General features: G+C 43.9%; 1 protein-coding gene across 5 annotated transcripts in view; it reads left to right on the forward strand.

Moving 5' to 3' along the window:
• The window catches only part of IL27RA (interleukin 27 receptor subunit alpha), a 58,494-nt gene extending 39,637 nt beyond the window's left edge, over window positions 1–18,857 (forward strand). For 4 of the 5 annotated variants that reach the window (XM_075206594.1, XM_075206593.1, XM_075206595.1 and 1 more), the window contains 3 exons: window positions 853–975; window positions 8,747–8,925; window positions 18,219–18,857. In XM_075206594.1, coding sequence (XP_075062695.1) covers window positions 853–975; window positions 8,747–8,925; window positions 18,219–18,383 — 467 coding nt within the window. In that variant the 3' untranslated portion in view covers window positions 18,384–18,857. The remainder of the gene's footprint in view (window positions 1–852; window positions 976–8,746; window positions 8,926–18,218) is intronic. The other variant, XM_075206596.1, reaches the window with a different exon arrangement.
• The last annotated feature ends 1,004 nt before the right edge of the window (window positions 18,858–19,861 follow it).

Below are 19,861 nucleotides of genomic sequence, written 5' to 3' on the forward strand. Positions count from 1 at the left end.
ACTACAGCCAGTATCACCATCACACAGGTCCCCATCACCATCTCTCCTCACACTGTGTAACTACAGCCAGTATCACCACCACCCAGGTCCCCTCACCATCTCTCCTCACACTGTGTAACTACAGCCAGTATCACCACCACACAGGTCCTCTCACCATCTCTCCTCACACTGTGTAACTACAGCCAGTATCACCATCACACAGGTCCCCTCACCATCTCTCCTCATACTGTGTAACTACAGCCAGTATCACCATCACACAGGTCCCCATCACCATCTCTCCTCACACTGTGTAACTACAGCCAGTATCACCACCACCCAGGTCCCCTCACCATCTCTCCTCACACTGTGTAACTACAGCCAGTATCACCACCACACAGGTCCTCTCACCATCTCTCCTCACACTGTGTAACTACAGCCAGTATCACCACCACACAGGTCCTCTCACCATCTCTCCTCACACTGTGTAAATACAGCCAGTATCACCATCACACAGGTCCCCTCAACATCTCTCCTCACACTGTGTAAATACAGCCAGTATCACCACCACACAGGTCGCCTCACCATCTCTCCTCACACCGTAAATACAGCCAGTATCACCACCACACAGGTCCCCTCACCATCTCTCCTCACACTGTGTATTACCACCCACCCCTTACTTTTCAGTTCTCTGTCTCATAGCTTTACTCTTCTCTCTTGTACTTTATGCGATTTCTTGTGGTTTTTTTCTCCCGTACTTCTCCTGCTCACAGTCTCCTTTTGTCGCCCTTCTGGATGCATGCTGTATGTGTTTTGTCAGTCTATATTTAGTATTTTATCAGTCTATGTGTCTTATGTTATGTATTTATATCACAGTATATAGCACGAATAAGACCCTCTCAGGGCTGTCATCAGGGATAGTGTATACCGTATGGATGACAGCAACCACTACAGCTGGGGAAGGACCACCAGGCACTGAGATGACATTTCAACCCACAGGTATGTACATCAGACAGAACGTTTTGTGGATTCGTATGTCATTCAGAGAAATGCTCTGTAGCACTCTGTGTGCTGCATAAGGTTCCGTGTCTCTTCAGTACTTTATTCTGTACTTTGTCTCTCCAGCACTCTAATCTGAGAGCTAGAAGAGTAGTCCAACAATGCCAGGGGCTAAGAGCTAGAAGAGTAGTCCAACAATGCCAGGGGCCGAGAGCTAGAAGAGTAGTCCAACAATGCCAGGGGCCGAGAGCTAGAAGAGTAGTCCGACAATGCCAGGGGCCGAGAGCTAGAAGAGTAGTCCGACAATGCCAGGGGCCGAGAGCTAGAAGAGTAGTCCGACAATGCCAGGGGCCGAGAGCTAGAAGAGTAGTCCGACAATGCCAGGGGCCGAGAGCTAGAAGAGTAGTCCGACAATGCCAGGGGCCGAGAGCTAGAAGAGTAGTCCGACAATGCCAGGGGTCGAGAGCACGCCAGGGGTCGAGTTAGAGGAAGCCATGGTCATACCCTGAATAATCCAATAGAAGAATGAGGCATGCTGGTTTAAGGAACAAGAGCTCAATAAACGGCAACTTGTTGGTGGTCTGACAGCATCTTTTTTGCTTTTCTTCTAATAAATTGTATTATTTTCTCAAGGATGAATAAAGGACGGGATACAGAAAAGACAATAGGGGGGAAGGGAGGGGTTACAGGAAAGTTCAGTCTTACAATCTTTAGATCACTTCATAAAGAGTGAATAAAGACATAGGCTTACAAACATTGTGGTCAACCATACAGAAAGTATAGTTTTGTCAGAGGATCAAATTTAAGGCCGTAAATTTGTTTACAAAGGCCCAAAGTGCAATGAAAAAAACCTATGCTGCAAATTAAAGGGGAGCGGTAGAGAGGATATATTTGGCAACTGCAACATATCAAAGTCTTCCGCAATACCAGCTACAGATGACAGGTGGCAGTGCACCATCAACACTGAAAATTGTACGTAACTCTCAATCTAGTGTTGTTGTTCACTGTGAGGATACCACCCTTAGCTGGGATGACAGTTACCCTCTGTGGGATTCAACTCACTCGGGTAGACCAGAATATATCCAAAATAAGGCTTTATTACGACAGCACAATACCACAAGACATTCACAAGATACAGGGTAAATGGTAGCATGTATCCTCCAGCAGCCTCTTGCAGTCAGCACTCCAAAAAGAATAATCTCAGTTTCTTTCAGAGTCTTATCCTCCCGCAATATTACCACTATCGATTAGCTAGACAGTTACGGTGTCGCCCAAACTGGGTTACTGGCTCACACAGACCCTGTCCTGTTAGGGTTTCCTCCAACGGCACCATGATGCCTGGCCCAGAGTCCATTTCGCTGATGTCTTGTACACCAGGATCCTCCAAGCTAGAATAGCTCTCTTGGCAATCTCCTCTCCCTATATTCTTGGCCATATACACAGAGTAGCGTCAAATGTCTCAATCCTCCCCCTTACAACAGGGGTCTATCAGTGGACACTTTAACTGTTAGACATACTGTCTCTGTTACCTTGATTATAAAATGTGATGCCTTGACTCTAAACTAAACACTAAACAAAGGGTTACAATATAACATCAAGGAATGACACTTCACGCTTGCGTGAAACAGCAAGACATTTGACACACGGTATCTGCAACATTACAGAATCTGAGTCTGTGATATATTTTGATACAATAACATTTATATTGATACATATTAATACATTTCCCAATGCTATTTCAGCCAGTATATTACTGTGGAGGCACATTGCATATCATCTAGAAGTTCTAACCTAATTGTCACGGGCACTAGGAGTCTTTACCCAGGTATCACCAGATGATAGACTTACCAGAGCAGTATAGTTGGTAATATGGTACTCTGGTAGCGGGGTGATCACGGAACAGGAGACAGCAGGTGATAAGAGAATGCTCGAGGAAAGTCTATGACTAGCAGCACTGGTAATAGGTAGATAACTGTACACGAGGAACTGGATGGACAAGGAAACGTGAAGGTAGTCAGTGGTCTGCGTATAGCAAGTTGTACCACTGCTATAGTGAGGAGGAATGTCCAGGAGTAACGAGGAGGTGATGAGAGTCAGCGGTCTGCGTATAGCAAGTTGTACCGCTGTCTGGGTGAAGGAATGGAATCCAGGTGAAGGTATCCGGGGAGTCAGTGGTCTGCGTTAGCAAGTTGTACCACTGCTATGTGAAAGGATACTGGAAACTGGTGACTCAGAAAACAGGGAACAGTGGTCTGCCACTAGCAAGTTGTACCACTGAAATATATAAGTGAGGAGGAGCACGGGGAGATAAATGCAATGCAGAGTATACACGGGCACACTGAACTTGATCCCACGATGATATGCACACAATAATAATAACTGAGCAGCATTGCACAAATATACAAAGTCACTAGAACTATCCAGGCTAAAAGGTAACACAGTCAAATGATAGCAATAGTCTCAGTGGATAGGAAACTCCGGAGGAGAACAACTCAGTCCAGCAAGGTATGCAATACACCAGCACAGTCAATGAGAAGTATGCATACCGTGGTTCAGGAGAGCAGGCTGTCAGAGAGAGGTGCAGGGATACCTGAACAGCTGGAGGCCGGCAGGATGCGAAGTCCCAGGAGGGTGGAAGCGGTAACCGAGTAGGTGCAGCGCACGGTAGGTAGACCAGCAAGGATGGAAACAATACTCAGGAAGCAGTAGTATATAGAACTGGACACCTGGAGAACACGGGAGAGTTGAGGCGATCTAGCCGAGATGAAAGCAGCGGAGCGTTGATCCGATGCAGACAGGCGAGTTGACACAGGCAGGAACACTGTAGAAGCACGGAGACAGCGGATCGGCTGGCTGCAGACACGATGAGTCTGGAGGGTTGCGATGAGCAGAACACTGCAGATACACGGAGGCAGCGGATAGGAATCAGCTGGTGCAGTCACGATGAAACACAGGAGAGTTGAAGTGGTCTGGAAACCACAAACGAACAACAGGAATCAGCAGGAGCTGAATACACGAGGAAACACAGGAACACCTTCAGAGGCTCATGGGGAATGAGACTCCAAGATCAGGCAACGAGGTATTGACCACAGGTGCTTTAAATAGGGAGTGTTGCCTGATCAGCCAATTAACTAAAAGGAACATGTACTGAAGGGTTGAAAGGGCTGCACATGCGCAGACCCTCAGGATGGTAGACGGCCACGGTTCCTAAACACACGAGAAGTAGCACTCACAGTCCGGTGAGTGACACTAATCACCTCTCAGATTACCTGTTGACCTAGTTAATTAACATGGGCTGCCAGCTAGCTATGTCAAGTTACTCAGACATTGTTCTGATTACAAACCAGGTCTACGCCACACCTCATAACAATAGGTATTTGAGACAAATGGTAATTACCTTAGCTAATACAAGCAAAATGACTGCTGTCCTGTTATTTTCACACAATATGGCAATATTCTTTCTATTTCTAATACATACAGTATTGCAGGTAATAGCAAGGGCAAAATGTACCTAATAACATGAAATAATAATACACATAATACACCGATGGTCTGGTGTATATACTTAGACTGGCCAAAGATTAAAAAGTACATTAAACCGTGATAAACAGGTGATGAATAAAAATTTCTTAGTCCAGTAGTCCCCTGTATCTTGACATTCACACCTCCCAGTGACTGAATATGTAGCCCGGCATTTGGACCCAGAGGAGACACAGCAGGAATGTTTCTTAGCAGAAACTTATCAGGCTGGTATAAGTGGATCAGAACCTGTGTAGACAGTGACAGCCAGGGACCCAGGATAGATGGGAGGAGGTCCTAGGACCCCCCCTCATAATATGGGGAGCTGGTCCATCGCCTGCTGCCACTAGGGGACAAAGTACAACATCACAGACAGAATACTAGTGACATTGGGGCAGATTTCATGGATAAATTAACTCAGAAAGTGACTGGATGATGGGAGAGGCAGCAGGCATTTGACAGGAGACAAATATTACGCCCTCAGAGGACGGGAGAGAGATATTACCCCCTCAGAGGACAGGAGAGAGATATTACCCCCTCAGAGGAGGGGTGAGTGAACACTGCTGTGAGAGAGAGATGAGGGTGAGCTTGACAGCCACCATTTTGGTTGTGACTGCCCCATTTATATTCTGTCCATGTAGCCCTTAAGAACTGTGCAGGAGGAGACAGGAGATGTATATAGGAACTGTACATATTTACTTTATAACTGCAGCCATTCAAGAATGTGCTGGAGTGAAGAAGGAGTGTAAATAAAGAGTTTATTTTGCAATATAGAGATGGTCTGGCGCTCAAATTATTGAAACATCTGATTGCACTGCACCACCCAGTTACATCACCTGAGTCCCAACATCTTCTCAGAGACTCTATAAAAATAAGCTGCTTGTGCGGGGACCCTTTGGTCATGTACATCCAGCCAGGGATGAGAAGGAGGTGTACTGCCTAAACTGAGCACTTCACACTACACACTGTGACAGGGGGTTACATGTACATTCCTTTTCACTTACTGCAATCAGCACTTGCTAAAGGTCAAGTCAATTAGGACTAAGAGACCTCATCTGTATGTACCCTTTATAAGGCCCTCACTCCTACCAATCTTTGCACAAGCAAAGTTGGAATATTGTTTCTCTGCTGGTGCTTCAAGAGTCCTGTTTTGTTTGCCTGTTTATTGACTTTGGCTTTGTGCCTCGAATTCTTAATTCTCCAATCCATCGACCTTGTCTTCATTCCTCACAACCCATCAACTTCATCTTTGTCCATCACGACCCATCCTCTGAGGTCTAATCAGCTTGGCCGGTCGTGGTGCACCACTGATAGCTACCCCGGCCAAGTGGTTCTATCTTGGGGGTAACCAGCACCGTGACCGTATGACTTCTTGGCTCCCATATAACAAACCCATGTCTCTCTGTGAGCAGATAATTCACGTTGGCAGCTTCAGTATGGCCTGAACTCTTCATTAAGCATTTCAAGTGGCCACCCCTTCCACGTCCAGCTTAGAACATGGGACATTATTGGAGCCTTTACAGTCATTTGTGTTATCTCGGTGGCTTCCCATGGTTACACAGGCCAGGTGGCCTGTGTTTCCAACAAGACAATTTCCTGTAAAGGGGTTATTGAGCAGTGAAAAATCTATAAGGGCTAGTGGCTGAAAGCATCACCAATTAAGATTGATTTCCCAAAATTAGACACAAGATAATAATCATGGGCACTCATCCAACAATGCATCCAGCGTGACAGTAAAGGGGGAATATCTTTTAATAGTAGCTTGTGATCCATTTGGAGTTCAACGTGCACTCATAAGAAAGTTGTGGAACTTCTCAAGACCAACTATGATAGCTACAATTTGCACATAGTGGAGGTCATTGACGGAGCGCACTATTGCATCTAGATGGTTTACCCTGTCCTCTACTCTTGGGGGAAGCCTCCATAACCTAGATATGTGGGGAGGTCTATCCTCCTAACACTTCCACCCCCTTTCATTAAAAAAGCTTTTCTAGTTTTCTCCTAAAACTTGAATTTGCTGCTATCTCCAACATCCCAGAGATCAGGGGCTAGATTTACTAAATTGCGGGTTTGAAAAAGTGGAGATGTTGCCTATAGCAACCAATCAGATTCTAGCTATAATTTATTTAGTGCATTCTACAAAATGACAGCTAAAATCTGATTGGTTGCCACAGGCAACATCTCCACTTTTTCAAACCCGTAATTTAGTAAATATACGCCCAGGTCCCATCCTTACATTTACCATTTGTAAGCCACCTTGACGTGAGTTTAGTTTGTGCACATAAAGAAGCATGGTGGGTTCACAGCTTTTGTGGTTTGTAAATTACCCTTCTCTCATTTTTTCCTTGATATCTTGTATGGAACTGGAATCTCTGTATAATGTTAGAGAAATGTATCTCTTTAACCGTCATGGTAACTTCTCCCATATACCTTTGTTTTTGGACCAGCTTGAGAAGATAGTGATGGTTTGATTTCATTTTCTTTAGCCCTAAAGACTGTCAGCAGTGTTGGTCCATCTCTGTTTAGGAGTGCCTATTTGATGATTTCGAGGGAGTATGACAATCTCTCTGCAAGGGTGGTCATCTTTAATCTATGCGCTCTGGTTTTGTCTGTCTGTCGCATGTTTGCACTTTTCCTATTCTAACAGCAGAATCCCAAACCAGCCCCACCTCTAACTAAAAATGTCTAAAGCAATCACACCCCATCCCTTGAAGGAGGATGCGGGATAATCTGTAATTTTAGGCTGCTTTATTTGCTAATGGAAATCGTAGAGAAAAATGCAAATAAAAAGAGAAACTCAATTTTTCCAGTATTGAATAAAAAAGTAACGTTTGTCAATATAAGAAACTTTAAAATATCAAATAAAGGCAACGGAACCAAGTATAACAAAAATGTCTACTCAATTAAATAACTGTTGAAATGACAGAAGATTTGAATACTTGACCATGGAGGAAATAGTGGAAGAATTATGTCCTCCGCATGTGCCTTACTACCTCTGTATGAGTAACAAACCCACCCTATTTTACTTGTGTGCTGATAGTTGTTTAAAGTTGTTGTTGATGCTTGTCGGTGGTTGGCTGCTGCAGAAGGCCATGTACGAAAAGCTGTGTTACTCTAAATGCCAAATACTAGTCTAGGGCTTCCTATTTCTACTCCTTGTTGTACTTTTTGCCATACTTTACCCATTTGCTTGGTGTCATCCTCAAAAACATGTTGAGTGTGCACATTTCCAGGCTTTGGACAGCTCTTCCGGGCCTTGGACAGCTCTTCCGGGCCTTGGACATCTCTTCCGGGCCTTGGACAGCTCTTCCGGGCCATGGACAGCTCTTCCGGGCCATGGACAGCTCTTCCGGGCCATGGACAGCTCTTCTTGGCCATGGACCGCTTATCCGAGCCTTAAACAGCTCTTCCGGGTCATGGACAGCTCTTGCGGGCCTTAGACAGCTCTTCCGGGCCATGGACAGCTTTCCCGGACCATGGACAGCTCTTCCGGACCTTGGACAGCTCTACCAGGCCCCAGGCAGCACTTCCTGGTCCTGAAAAGCACTTCCATGGTCGGGACAGGACTTCCAGTCTGCCAGAGATCAGTTACAAATAAAAGCAATAATTAAAAATAAATAAAAGCCCAAAAAAACACAACACATAGCATGGGCAACAAAAACCCAAAAGTTTAAACTGTAAAACCTAATCTCACTTATAACATACCTCCCAACATTTGGTGGTCCGATTCCGGGACAAAGAAGCCCCGCCATCGTCACTGCCTACGATTTCCGGTTTGCGCATGCGCAGAAGCTGCTGGAGGACAGTACGCGCATGCGCAGTAGCATTTTTCGAACACGACTTGCCCCACTTCCTCCTAGACCACCGGGGAAACTGGCTGCTATGTCCCGGTATCAGACCGCCGGGCGGGACAGGGGGACAGTCCACTGAAATCGGGTCCCGCTGTAATTGGGACACTTGGGAGGTATACTTATAAGCAGAATTGGCAACTATGACTACGCTTCAGGAAGATGGTAGATCATAGAGAGGGAGAAAACACATAGCACAGTAACACATATACTCTGTATCGGTAGTTACATACTACAGCCCCCTCTAGTGGTCAGTCTTCCCAGCACACTGCTAAGCTGCAGCTATCCCCTGGTGCTCTGTGTCGTGTCTGTCTCTGCAATGCTACCACGTGTCTTTATTGTTTCTTGAACAGCCTATTTTTTTTATTTTTTTTTTAAACCCTTGTTTCCATCTGACATCTCAGGATCCCGGAACCATATTTTGGCTGTAGTGTGTGTCAGCATCTTTTTCTTTATCTTGGTGGGAATCCCAAATGTCCTGAAAAATCTTCTCATTTGCTGTTGGCCAAAGATCCCCAAACCTGAGGATAAATTTAAAGGACTCTGTACGTCACCCAGCAGCCATGTGTGGAAACTCCAGCAGGTAGGATATAAAGTATACATATATTTGTACTGGTGTGAAGCTGCACTCCCAGGTTAAGGTGTATAAACAAAATCACCCCATCCTGGCCGCCCAGAAAACCAGGGGGGGCTGTGTGAAGATACTGCCAGGGGATTGTCACTGTGCGGACCAATCGGAAGTCGCAATCACAGAGATTGGTCCTCCCGCTCACACCCCCATCCGCAGCCATTTTAATGTGTAGATGTTAAAAGATTTGTGGATGCTCTATACCAGTGTTGGCTTACCTGTGACACTCCAGGTGTTTGTAAAACTACAAGTCCCAGCATACCCTTCCAGCAATAAGCTGCTATATATTGGCAAAGCATGCTGGGACTTGTAGTTTCACAACACCTGGAGTGTCACAGGTTAGCCAACACTGCTCTACACCAAAACTGAGAAAATACATCAGCATGAAGTTTCCAAGGCTGCAGTTAAGTGGTAATGTTGCTTAAAAGATCAAGGGGTGGATTCCTCAAACCTTCTAAAAAAGAAAAGTGGAGATGTTGCCCTTAGCAACCAAACATATTCTAGTTATCATATATCTAGTACATTCTAAAGAATGCTGACTAGATTCTGACTGGTTGCTATGGGCAACATCTCCACTTTTCTGACCAGCTCCTAAATTTGCCAGTTGATCCCTGGACCTCCTTCCCTCTGTCCCAGTTTCCTGACTATCACACTCAGCCCACGCACTTCTCCACAGCTGATACTAGCTTTATGTTGCTAAGCAACCATTCCTGGTGTGTCTCCTCTACGTCCTAGTGCTGGGGCCACACATTCAGTCACTGGGAGGTGTCAATAATAACGCCAGAGCTGGTGTTACATATATATTTCATCACACACCTAATCACAGGCAAATCCAAACTAGGTCACTGTATTCGTCAAAAAGCTACACAAAGAGATGAGACTGGAATTTAACAACCAGAGAAACATCAACCTGAGCAGAATGCTAAAGCCATTGTTCACCACATCTGCTGACTAGTGAATAATATCTCTTTAGTGGTGTTACACTCATGAAGTCCATAGGAGGAAGAGTTCAGACAATTTCACATACAGCACTGCAGGGTTAAAACTTAAATAAGCCGTTGTAATTCAATAGCTAAGGATATTATAATAAGCAGTGTAACAAAATCAGGTGCCTCTTATCTTATTGTCCAGCACTCTCTCCGGCAGCAGAGGTGAATCCTATTATAATAATCAGTCCTAGCATTGCTCACCAGTCCACCCGCTGACGCGTTTCTCCACTAGTGGTTTTATCAGAGGCACAAAAAAAAAAAATCTCTTGAAAGAGGTTACTTAAATTAAATTTAACAAATTGATCACTGATTGAGCATGCCCAACACTCCTTCCGTCCTTAGCTGGTAGGTAACAATCCTCTTGATGGGATTGTTTGTTCCTCCACAGAAGTTAGAAGAAAACCCTGAAAGCTTTAGAGGGAAGCTCTCTCTTGATTGACATTGCCCCAAAATGTCATGCACTATTCATGATCGACCCTGTCAAAGGCTTTTCATTGATCTAGGGCTAACGGGTCCTTACATGAACATCTTCACCTTCAAAGGTCTCAAATTCCTCTTTTACGGGATTCAATTTTCCTACTATTGACCGTTGTGCCGTTCTGGGTGTGTGTAGACTTCATTCACCTCTACACTTATTTCCCCTTAATTTTGTACAGCCATTCCTGTTTTTAATAATAAATCTGGGGTCTTTGTATCAAGGCATGTCTGGAAGAAAGAGCAGCTCATTTCCATTACGTGTGGCCGCCTGTCCGGAGTGTGGACACAGGTGTCGGGGTGGGAGCGAGGGTGTGCACCCATTGTAATGAGATTAATCATTGCCATCCAATGTATTGCGCTTTTCCATCTCCCTGCGTGGACATCTGATCTGCGGTGTATGTAATAATTCACTATTACATATAGAGATGCTCACTGAGCCCCGTGAACTGGTTTTGGTTTTGGATCTGGATTAGCTTCGTGTTTTGGTTTCGGCAAAACAACCCTCGTGTGTTTTGGTTTTGGATTTTTTAGAAGAAATCCTAAAATATGCTAAAATCACATCATTTTTGCTTTTTTTGCTCCTACATTATTATTAACCTCAATAACACTAATTTCAAGTCATTTGCAGTCAATTTTGACCACCTCACAGATCACAATATTATTTTCATACACTTTCCGACAAATACTGCAGTGACCTGGCTGGATGGTAAGCGACAGAGCAATGACACAAACACACGGCAGTTCCTAGCACATCTAGGACACATTGCCACACAGCAGTGGCAGAAAAGATAAATGGGGGTCAGCCCTCCCTCTCACCCTCCGTGATTTTGAATCTTTAAAAGGAATTCAAAACTCCAGAGATCCGACGATGTCACAATGACGTTTTGCCTTTGTTTTCAATTCTGAGGGCGCGCGACAGTACCGAGCCGACTCTGCTCAGTTCTCGGATCCTCTAAGTTCGGGTCTGTCCGGTTCTCGAGGAACCGAGCCTGAGCATCTCTAATTACATATGGCAGTGCTCTGCTCCATAAACACCTCTGGGTGTCTCTGCATGTTAGTACATAGAGCCCTCTGTTTCAGATTTTATTTCCTTCATAAGCAAGTTTGTAGGTTCACAAGATCATCAGCAGTAATTTATCGGCTCATACGACCAAAGTTCTCCATACAGTCAGTGTGCCCTGGGTTAAATGACCCTACGTGAGCGCTTCTTGGCTGTTATCCCCCCATGAGATGCAATAATCAAGGGAAGAGATGACTGGCGAGTAGATGAGAGTTTTGGTAGCATCCAGAGTGAGGAAGGGTCTGATCCCGGAGAGGTTTCCTCACACTGGACGGCTCTGCGCCCTTCATAAGACCCAGCAGGCGATAGATTACGAAGAGGGAGAAGTATCGTATGTTCAGTACCCTCTACCAGTGTAAATACGGTTTACATTGTATGTAATCCCTTCAACTTCCTCACTTCTGTTCCTGAGTTGCTGTATTTGGGGTTCCGTAAACGTAAAAGGACATTTGCTGGTGCTTGGAATTATAGGTTTATAACTCGTTCGTCCTATGTTGTTGCCCCACTAATAGATTTGATTAAAAAAATCTATTTTCATCAAATAGATTTGATTAAAACCACTTTTAGTGGATGCGATGAACCAGTGTGGTTTAATACTGTACATGTGTTTTATAGATGTATCACGAATGTTGCAATATATTCTGACTATACAATATGCCAATGTTGTGATATATGTCTAAGGTTATTATCACACAGGTATGGACCTGACAATATGTATTTAATACTTGGCTAGTATAACTCACATGTAGTTTAAATGGTAAACTATGCCATTTACAATCTGCAAGTAGATATAGTCTGAACTCATTGACTTTCTATGAGGAAGATACCATTGTTTTAAGATTGTCTCCTGTGCGTATTTGTGTTAATTGTTCTATAAGCTGGCTGGGCACAGACTACCGTGCTTTCAGTTGATTATCGGGCCAATCAGACGATAAGCGTCCGGTTGCCCCGATATCACGGCAGTGGGTACCCTGCCATGAGGGTGATTATTGTTCCAAAGCACATAATATAATTTATGAGGTTTTTAAACTGAACTAAAAACGTTGTTCCACACGAGGGAGTAAAGCATAGAGATTTGGAGGGATCTGTATTGTGTAAGGAGAAAAGTTTCCTGGAAGCTCACTTTAATCCTTTTGATCATCACGCATGTTTTAAACCACAAAGCTAACTTGTTTAGGGATAAGGGGGTGAGCCTCGGCAGATTTGGGGGTCGGGCAGGCAGTACACTGTGTGACAGTCTGCTCTACTGGGAGACTGCTTAGTCAGGGCAGGATAGTTTAGAGATGAAAGGGTAAGAGGCGGAGAGGAGACAGAGGAGTTGCAGACGATGGTTATGACAGATGAAGAGCACAGATCTGACGGTAATCGTGTATAGTATGTACACATGTATCGGCATGCTAATGTGGACTTTTTTTTTTTTCTGTCCTTGGTAAAATTGTTAAAACTATCACATTGTTAGAACTTTCTTGTAGTGTGTACCCAACCTTGTAGTGTGTACCCGACAAGTCATTCTTAAATATGGTCAGGTGGAGTGTTTAATCAGGGATAAGAGAATAGGTCTGGATTAAACAACTAGTATATGCAGATACTATCAACCATGCTTAGCCAACAAGGTCATTGTTATACAGTACCCTGGATTACATTCCTAGGCACCTTCTTCAGAGGGGGACCCCAACCACTGGGGCGGGGGGGGGGGAACGCACGGTTAAGCATTATCATTTTCCCACCTATCACAAGCTGGCTACTGCCCCTAATCCACCCACCACTAGCCCAACCACTGGGAATATTGAAGGGGATGTACCTGTGTTTTTGACTGGAGCTGTAGTGGATTAGTGATTAGGAGCTGTGCTTCCATCACATGGGTCTACTGTACCTACAAAGAATCATGTCTGTCTGGTGATTGTATATCCACCTCATCATCATCATCATTTATTTATATAGCGCCACTAATTCCGCAGCGCTGTACAGTGAACTCATTCACATCAGTCCCTGCCCCATTGGAGCTTACAGTCTAAATTCCCTAATATAGACACACACTCACACACAGACAGAGAGGAAGAGACTAGGGTCAATTTTGATAGCAGCCAATTAACCTACCAGTATGTTTTTGGCGTGTGGGAGGAAACCGAAGCACCCGGAGGAAACCCACGCAAACACAGGGAGAACATACAAACTCCACACAGATAAGGCCATGGTCGGGAATCGAACTCATGATCCCAGTGCTGTGAGGCAGAAGTGCTAACCACTAGGCCACTGTGCTGCCACCTGTCTGTATTGCCATCTGTGGCATAAATCTGGTTTTGGTAGCAACAGTCTACCTAGGTCATTTCAAAGAACTCACTAGGACGTGCAGTCCTCACATTGGTCTCAAGCAGTTAATCTGTAAAGGTCCTGTACTTCAGTCCCTAAATTTAAAGTCAAAGTTTGCTCTTCATGCATGCTTTTGATGTAGTGCTTGGGGTTGTCCTGAGCCGGTAATTTGAGGGGTTAAAGCATCTTAGGGTAAATTTACCCCTGGTGTTAAAGTTCAAAGCCCAAAACCCCTGGGAGACCCAGTACTGGGTCATGGGGAAGGGGGGGTTTGTTTACATTTGAAAATCTGCACCTCAATTTAGATTTTTTTTGACCCAGGAAGAGCGTGTCCAAAACCATTCTTTGATTGGGAGAAGGTGTTGGATGTGACAGGGTGGGAGTCTGCCATTTGTGAGGAAGTATCTTCTCCACAAGACCCAACCTGAGATAGGCTACTAAGAGGGAGGTGTATAGTATGTTGGCTCACTGTATGCCACCCTTTGCCAGTGTAAATATTGTTTATATTGCTGATAGCACCTTCATTACCTTCACCGTTATACACTCTCCTGTTCCTCTATTGCTGTGTTCTGTGTTCTTACACAGGGGTCTAAGGAAATTTCAGCTGAACCGTACACTTGTCTCCGTAGTAAAGACACTAACGCTGCGCTCCACACCGCCTCCTTAGCAAACAGCAAAGCACACACGGTGGCTAAGTTGTTAGCACTTCTGCCTCACAGCTCTGGGGTCATGAGTTCAATTCCCGACCATGGCCTTATCTGTGTGGAGTTTTTATGTTCTCCCCGTGCTTGCGTGGGTTTCCTCCCGGTGCTCCGGTTTCCTCCCACATTCCAAAAACATACTGGTAGGTGAATTGGCTGCTATCAAATTGACCCTAGTCTGTCTGTCTGTTGTCTGTGTGTGTGTTAGGGGATTAAGCTCCAATGGGGCAGGGACTGATGTGAGTTCTCTGTACAGCGCCGAGGAATTAGTGACGCTATATAAATAAATGGTAATAATAATAACCCCCACACGGACGTCTATGACTTAAGGCTACGTCTTTGGGCCAAAAAACTGATATTGGAAAGGTGATGTCCTGACCACTCCTGTGTCTAAATCTACAACCTTGCATAGAGCGTTTGCATAAGGTTCTTGTGTACTATGTCCCCTCCTCTTATACATTCACGGTGATGCAAAACAGAGACCCTCCACCTCCCAAGGACAAAAAAAATAAATTGTCAGCTTTCGCTTAGGGGATGACACCCACATCTCCCTAATACATTACTTTTAAAGGAGATAATAAATCTACTAGGGAGCATTTATACTGACTCCCATCTACAGAAAAATAAGGTTCTCTGAAATCCTCTGCCCAAATGTTTTACTAAAATGACTGAATGGGAGAAGCATGAGGAGCCTCTTAATATATTATCATTATTGTTGATGTGTAAGGCCCCACAGTGCGCCGTAGAACAGGGCAGTGGGGGAAACAGGACATACAAAAAACAATTCGTCAAGCCCCGGCCCCTCATTCCCACCTCCCCCGGGATCTCTCTGAAGCCAACGAGGAAAAGTTGGCAAGTATGAATAAAGTAAAGAGCAAATTTTCCACGCTTTGGCCCCCTCCCCCTCTATATTAGTGATGGGCAACAAGCGGCCCTCTGAGCCTTCACCTACGGGCCGCAGCTCCTTTTTACTTTATTGTCTGATTAGTTGTTATAGCAGTAGCACATACATTAAAATGCCAGCTGATGCCTCGGTCATAGAAACCCATTATAAACTTCTGACAAGATGGTATAGATGCCCCTCCACACTTCATAAATATCATCCTCAGGTGTCCTCATTATGCTGGAGATGTAACGGAGCCTTTGGCTCTTTGGTGCATATATGGTGGGAATGTCCTCATATTACTCCCTTTTGGGATGAAGTTATCAGGCTCTCTAAGACCATTGTTGGTCATGAGGTTCCGGTAGACCTGGGTTTTTGGCTTTTATCTCTCTCCAACATTCCCTCATCTAAATACAAGAAATCACTTTTAAAACACTTAAACAACGCAGCCAGAGCAGTTATTCCAATGCATTGGCGTTCTCGATCTCCCCCTTCACTCAAGGACTGGTTCACCAGAGTCGAATTCTATATGTCAATGGATGATATTATTTTTTCTGTAAAAGATAAATATTCAGACTTCACAGCCACCTGGTTTAGCTGGTTGGAGTTCAAGGAAACAGTAGAATTTAAGACCCTTTTTTGCTCCCCAACCTCAATCGAGAGCTGCACATTCAAAAATGTAACTTTGGAATTCTTATATAAGGTAACTTAAATCGGCTTATCCTCCACATACTCAGGTATATGATTTGTCAGTCTCCTCCATTCATCACGTGATCATTTGAAAATAGCATGAAGAGTTTCACATACTCCCCTCCCCCCCCCCTTCTACCCTTTCCTCCTTTCCCCTTCTTTCTCCCCAATTCCTACCGTGTGTCAACCCCCCTTCTTTTTCTCTTGTTTCCTGCGTCAATTATGTTTAATTGGATTCATTAGAAGAAAAAAAAAAAAAAAAGAGAAAGAGGAAACAGCTGTTTGCTTGCTTTATTGTAATTGTCGACAGATAGACTTCTATCATATATACTTTGCATATTTTTCTCTGTTAACATATAATAGTATTGTACTAAACGTAACAATATGCATATCTTCCATGCTTCACTGATAATCTGCATTGCTGTACTTTATCTTTCTAATAAATAAAGAATTTATAAAAAAAAAAAATGCCAGCTGATATGTACGTACAGATAGTCGTCTCTTTCTTTGATTAAATGTATTGCTCTAATTACTGAGCGGGGCCCGTGTGAAGGTATTAGGGCCACACCATGTGGCCCCCCAGTGTTTTAGGTCGCCCCTTACTGCTCTACACATTTCTATTTTTCACTCGCTTGACACATGTTTAACTGTAAATGGACTTTAACATAGGAAAGATTTTGGTCATCAGTGAATTATTATTAAATTGTCAGTAAAGGTTGGCGCCTCTACAAGGGTCCTGTGCGCCTCTAAGCCATGGTAGATCTTAGCACGTCCCGCAGTGTTGTGTACAGAATTGTATTGTATTGACGTATGTCTGTTTTTTGACAGACACTTTGCAGACCAGGTTAATGTTTGAAGCGCAGCCTCTTAATCACACACAACCCACAATGCAACTCATCTCCAATTCTGCAGGATCAGCTGATGCTTTCTCTGTCCTGGCCGCGAATAAGCAACAGCCTGACGTTATCCACCCACTTCCCCCTTTCCTCTAAATCCATCTCGAATGCTGATTCACTGGTTTCATTGTCCCAGCATGCTGCAGACAGGATTGACAAAATGCAGACTCAGATATCTTCATTTACTTTTTTTTTTCCCTCTGAGGGAGGAGGGGGTGACGTCAACCACTTGTTTGGGAAGCAGAATAAACTATTTGCCCTTCAGCGCCATAATTTGCAGCTGCCCAGAGTAGCAGGAAAATAATAAATGATTTGAGAGAGGCCTTCCGTTCCAGGCCAGATAGGAGAGCAAGCTCTTGAGTCAACACAGACAGCGGGTTGGTTCATCATTGGGTTTCCAGAGGATAAGCGGATATTGACTTTCTAAATCATGAAAGAAAGTTACACAACTAACTCGAGAAAAACTTACTAAGAGATGTTGATACGGAGTGGGATTAAAAAACCAGTGTTATTCGAGTTAAATATTAAGTATAAGGATTGTTTATAAAGAGAAGACCAGAAAAACATCCTTGGGACTGGTGCAAAGGTTAAAGAAAAAAAAAAAAAGATTTTGTAACTCATGTCAGCCTATCAGTTTCTGGCAGTCATTGATTTAGCTATTGCACCTATTTTGCATTTGAGCTACACCAGTGGAAGAGTTTCCAGAAATGCCCCACTCTTGCTCACCGAACATTACTCAAAATGGGCAATTCTCCAATAAAATTGTCCATGGCTGATCGGAAACACTTTCCTACCAGAGTTTTAACAGGGATGATTTGTTTTTGCATGAATTATTAATTTGAACAGCAAGGGTGGAATGAGGTGAATGTGCCACATAAGAGTTTTAAAATTTAGCCATTCTCTAGCGACCTTGTTCCAAGTCAACATATCTCTTGTTTACACCGCCGAGGCAGCCATTGTTTCATTTTTAATTTGGCTTATAAATTCACTAGGAACCAATGACACCTCTGAGCAATGAGGCACGTCTGTTTTTAGTTCACGTACAAAGGCATACTACAAGTCCCAGCATGCTCTGACCGTAGATAGCCGGCATGGTATGCTGGGACTTGTGGTTTCACAGCTCCCAGAGAGCCACAGGTTGGCCAGGTCTGATGTCGATAATCTCTATGCAAATTAAATCGTTCTCTTTGTCTATGAATGAAAATCCTCATATCCTGACATTATTTGTTTATACCCACACAGGACACCCCCAATTCTATCATCACAGTAGTTGAAGAGATGGAACAACCTCCTTCTCCTCCTCCACGACCACCATCGGCACCACTACCCAGCAAGCCTCCCGCCATTAATTCTGGTTATGAAAAACACTTCATGCCAACCGCAGAGGAGGTGATGGGTTTTTGGTGAGAGCCGCTATGGAGGAAACCCTACAACGCACGGACAAGAGCCGCAGCTGGTGAAGGACGTGTAATGTGACGATACGACAGCCGCATCCACCCCACGCGAAAAACAATATGGCTGCCAAGTGTCTCCGGGTCATTGGAGACTAGGGCTGCAGTCCTGATTGAGTGTGAAGAGAAGGACGTGTATGTGCTGACGGGATTTTTCGGGCTGGCATATTTTATTAGGTATGCAAAGGAAAGCTCGCCAAACCTGTTCTGCAACATTTGGTTTACAACACGGATTTACGATTTCACCAATTATCAGTACCTCACCAAACGTTACTGTGAGACCCAGGCGGCCTGCGTGCCTGTATAGTTCTTTTTTTATACCCATGTACAGACTCCCTTTGTGTCCTTCTCAACATATTATATATATTTTTTTTAACTCTATTTTGCTACTGTTAATATCAAAGAATTAAACACACATTTTTGTAGGAATTGCCTGTGTCTTGGAACGTTTTCTTGCAGTGTATTAACAAGGTTTGCATCTGCCATGTTTTTGCAAATTAGAGGAAATTATGTGCCCGAACGGGGTTCATATAAAAACTGCAAATGTAGAGTCTGTCGTGTTCTGCAGGTGGAGGGGTCTTAACTTATGAGACACAAATGTAAAATGTTTTTTAGGTTGATGAGTGCAGGCTGATTAAAAAAAAGACAATCTACTTCCATTCATAGCTCGGCTCAGTGTGGGGAGGCTATAGGGCGTCCATCTTGGGGCACCGGACAACATGGCTGTGCCTTCCTGTACTTTATATTGTTTTCCAACCCTACTAGCTCATTTACGTAATTACACCCCTCAAATACAAGTCTAATTTTTATACTTTGGGTGCAAGATGGCACCTAGTCCAAACATAACAATGTGTATCTCCCATTGGCCCATCCCCCGCAGATACTGCCATTTTGTCACACATATCCATGCACATTGACGTAAAAGGCGCAAAAGTAGCTGTAAAACATCATAAAAGGTCATAACAAAAACAATGGTAATAAATTCAAATGCCCGACACCAATTTTAGCTATAACTCAGTAATTCATCCTACGAAACAACTGCCAATGACAATATACAATATAATGATGATAACAACAACATTACAATATGGAAAACCACCTGATAATTGCAGAAAGACTAGTAAAAACGCCTCGGTGAGGTGACTAATTCCAATGAATTGACATCACAAAATGGCTGCCTCCACCAGTGCTTCTGTAACATCAGTAGGTTCTAGTGAGTTGTCAGGCTGCAGTCTAATGGATATTTATCTATCTATTATTGGAAATGTATAATTCTACCAGTAGCTCAGGGACGGCACAAGCTCCTACTGAGCTGATCGGTTTTATTCTCATGAATATTTCTTCATAACACAAGATGGCGGCCTATTGCCAATATATATTTACATGGTGTTCTAAAGATTGACTGTATGAAGATAATTTAGCTAGCAACTGAGC

The sequence above is a fragment of the Mixophyes fleayi genome, chromosome 4 (genome assembly GCF_038048845.1).
Source record: "Mixophyes fleayi isolate aMixFle1 chromosome 4, aMixFle1.hap1, whole genome shotgun sequence".
Taxonomy (NCBI): Eukaryota; Metazoa; Chordata; class Amphibia; order Anura; family Limnodynastidae; genus Mixophyes; species Mixophyes fleayi.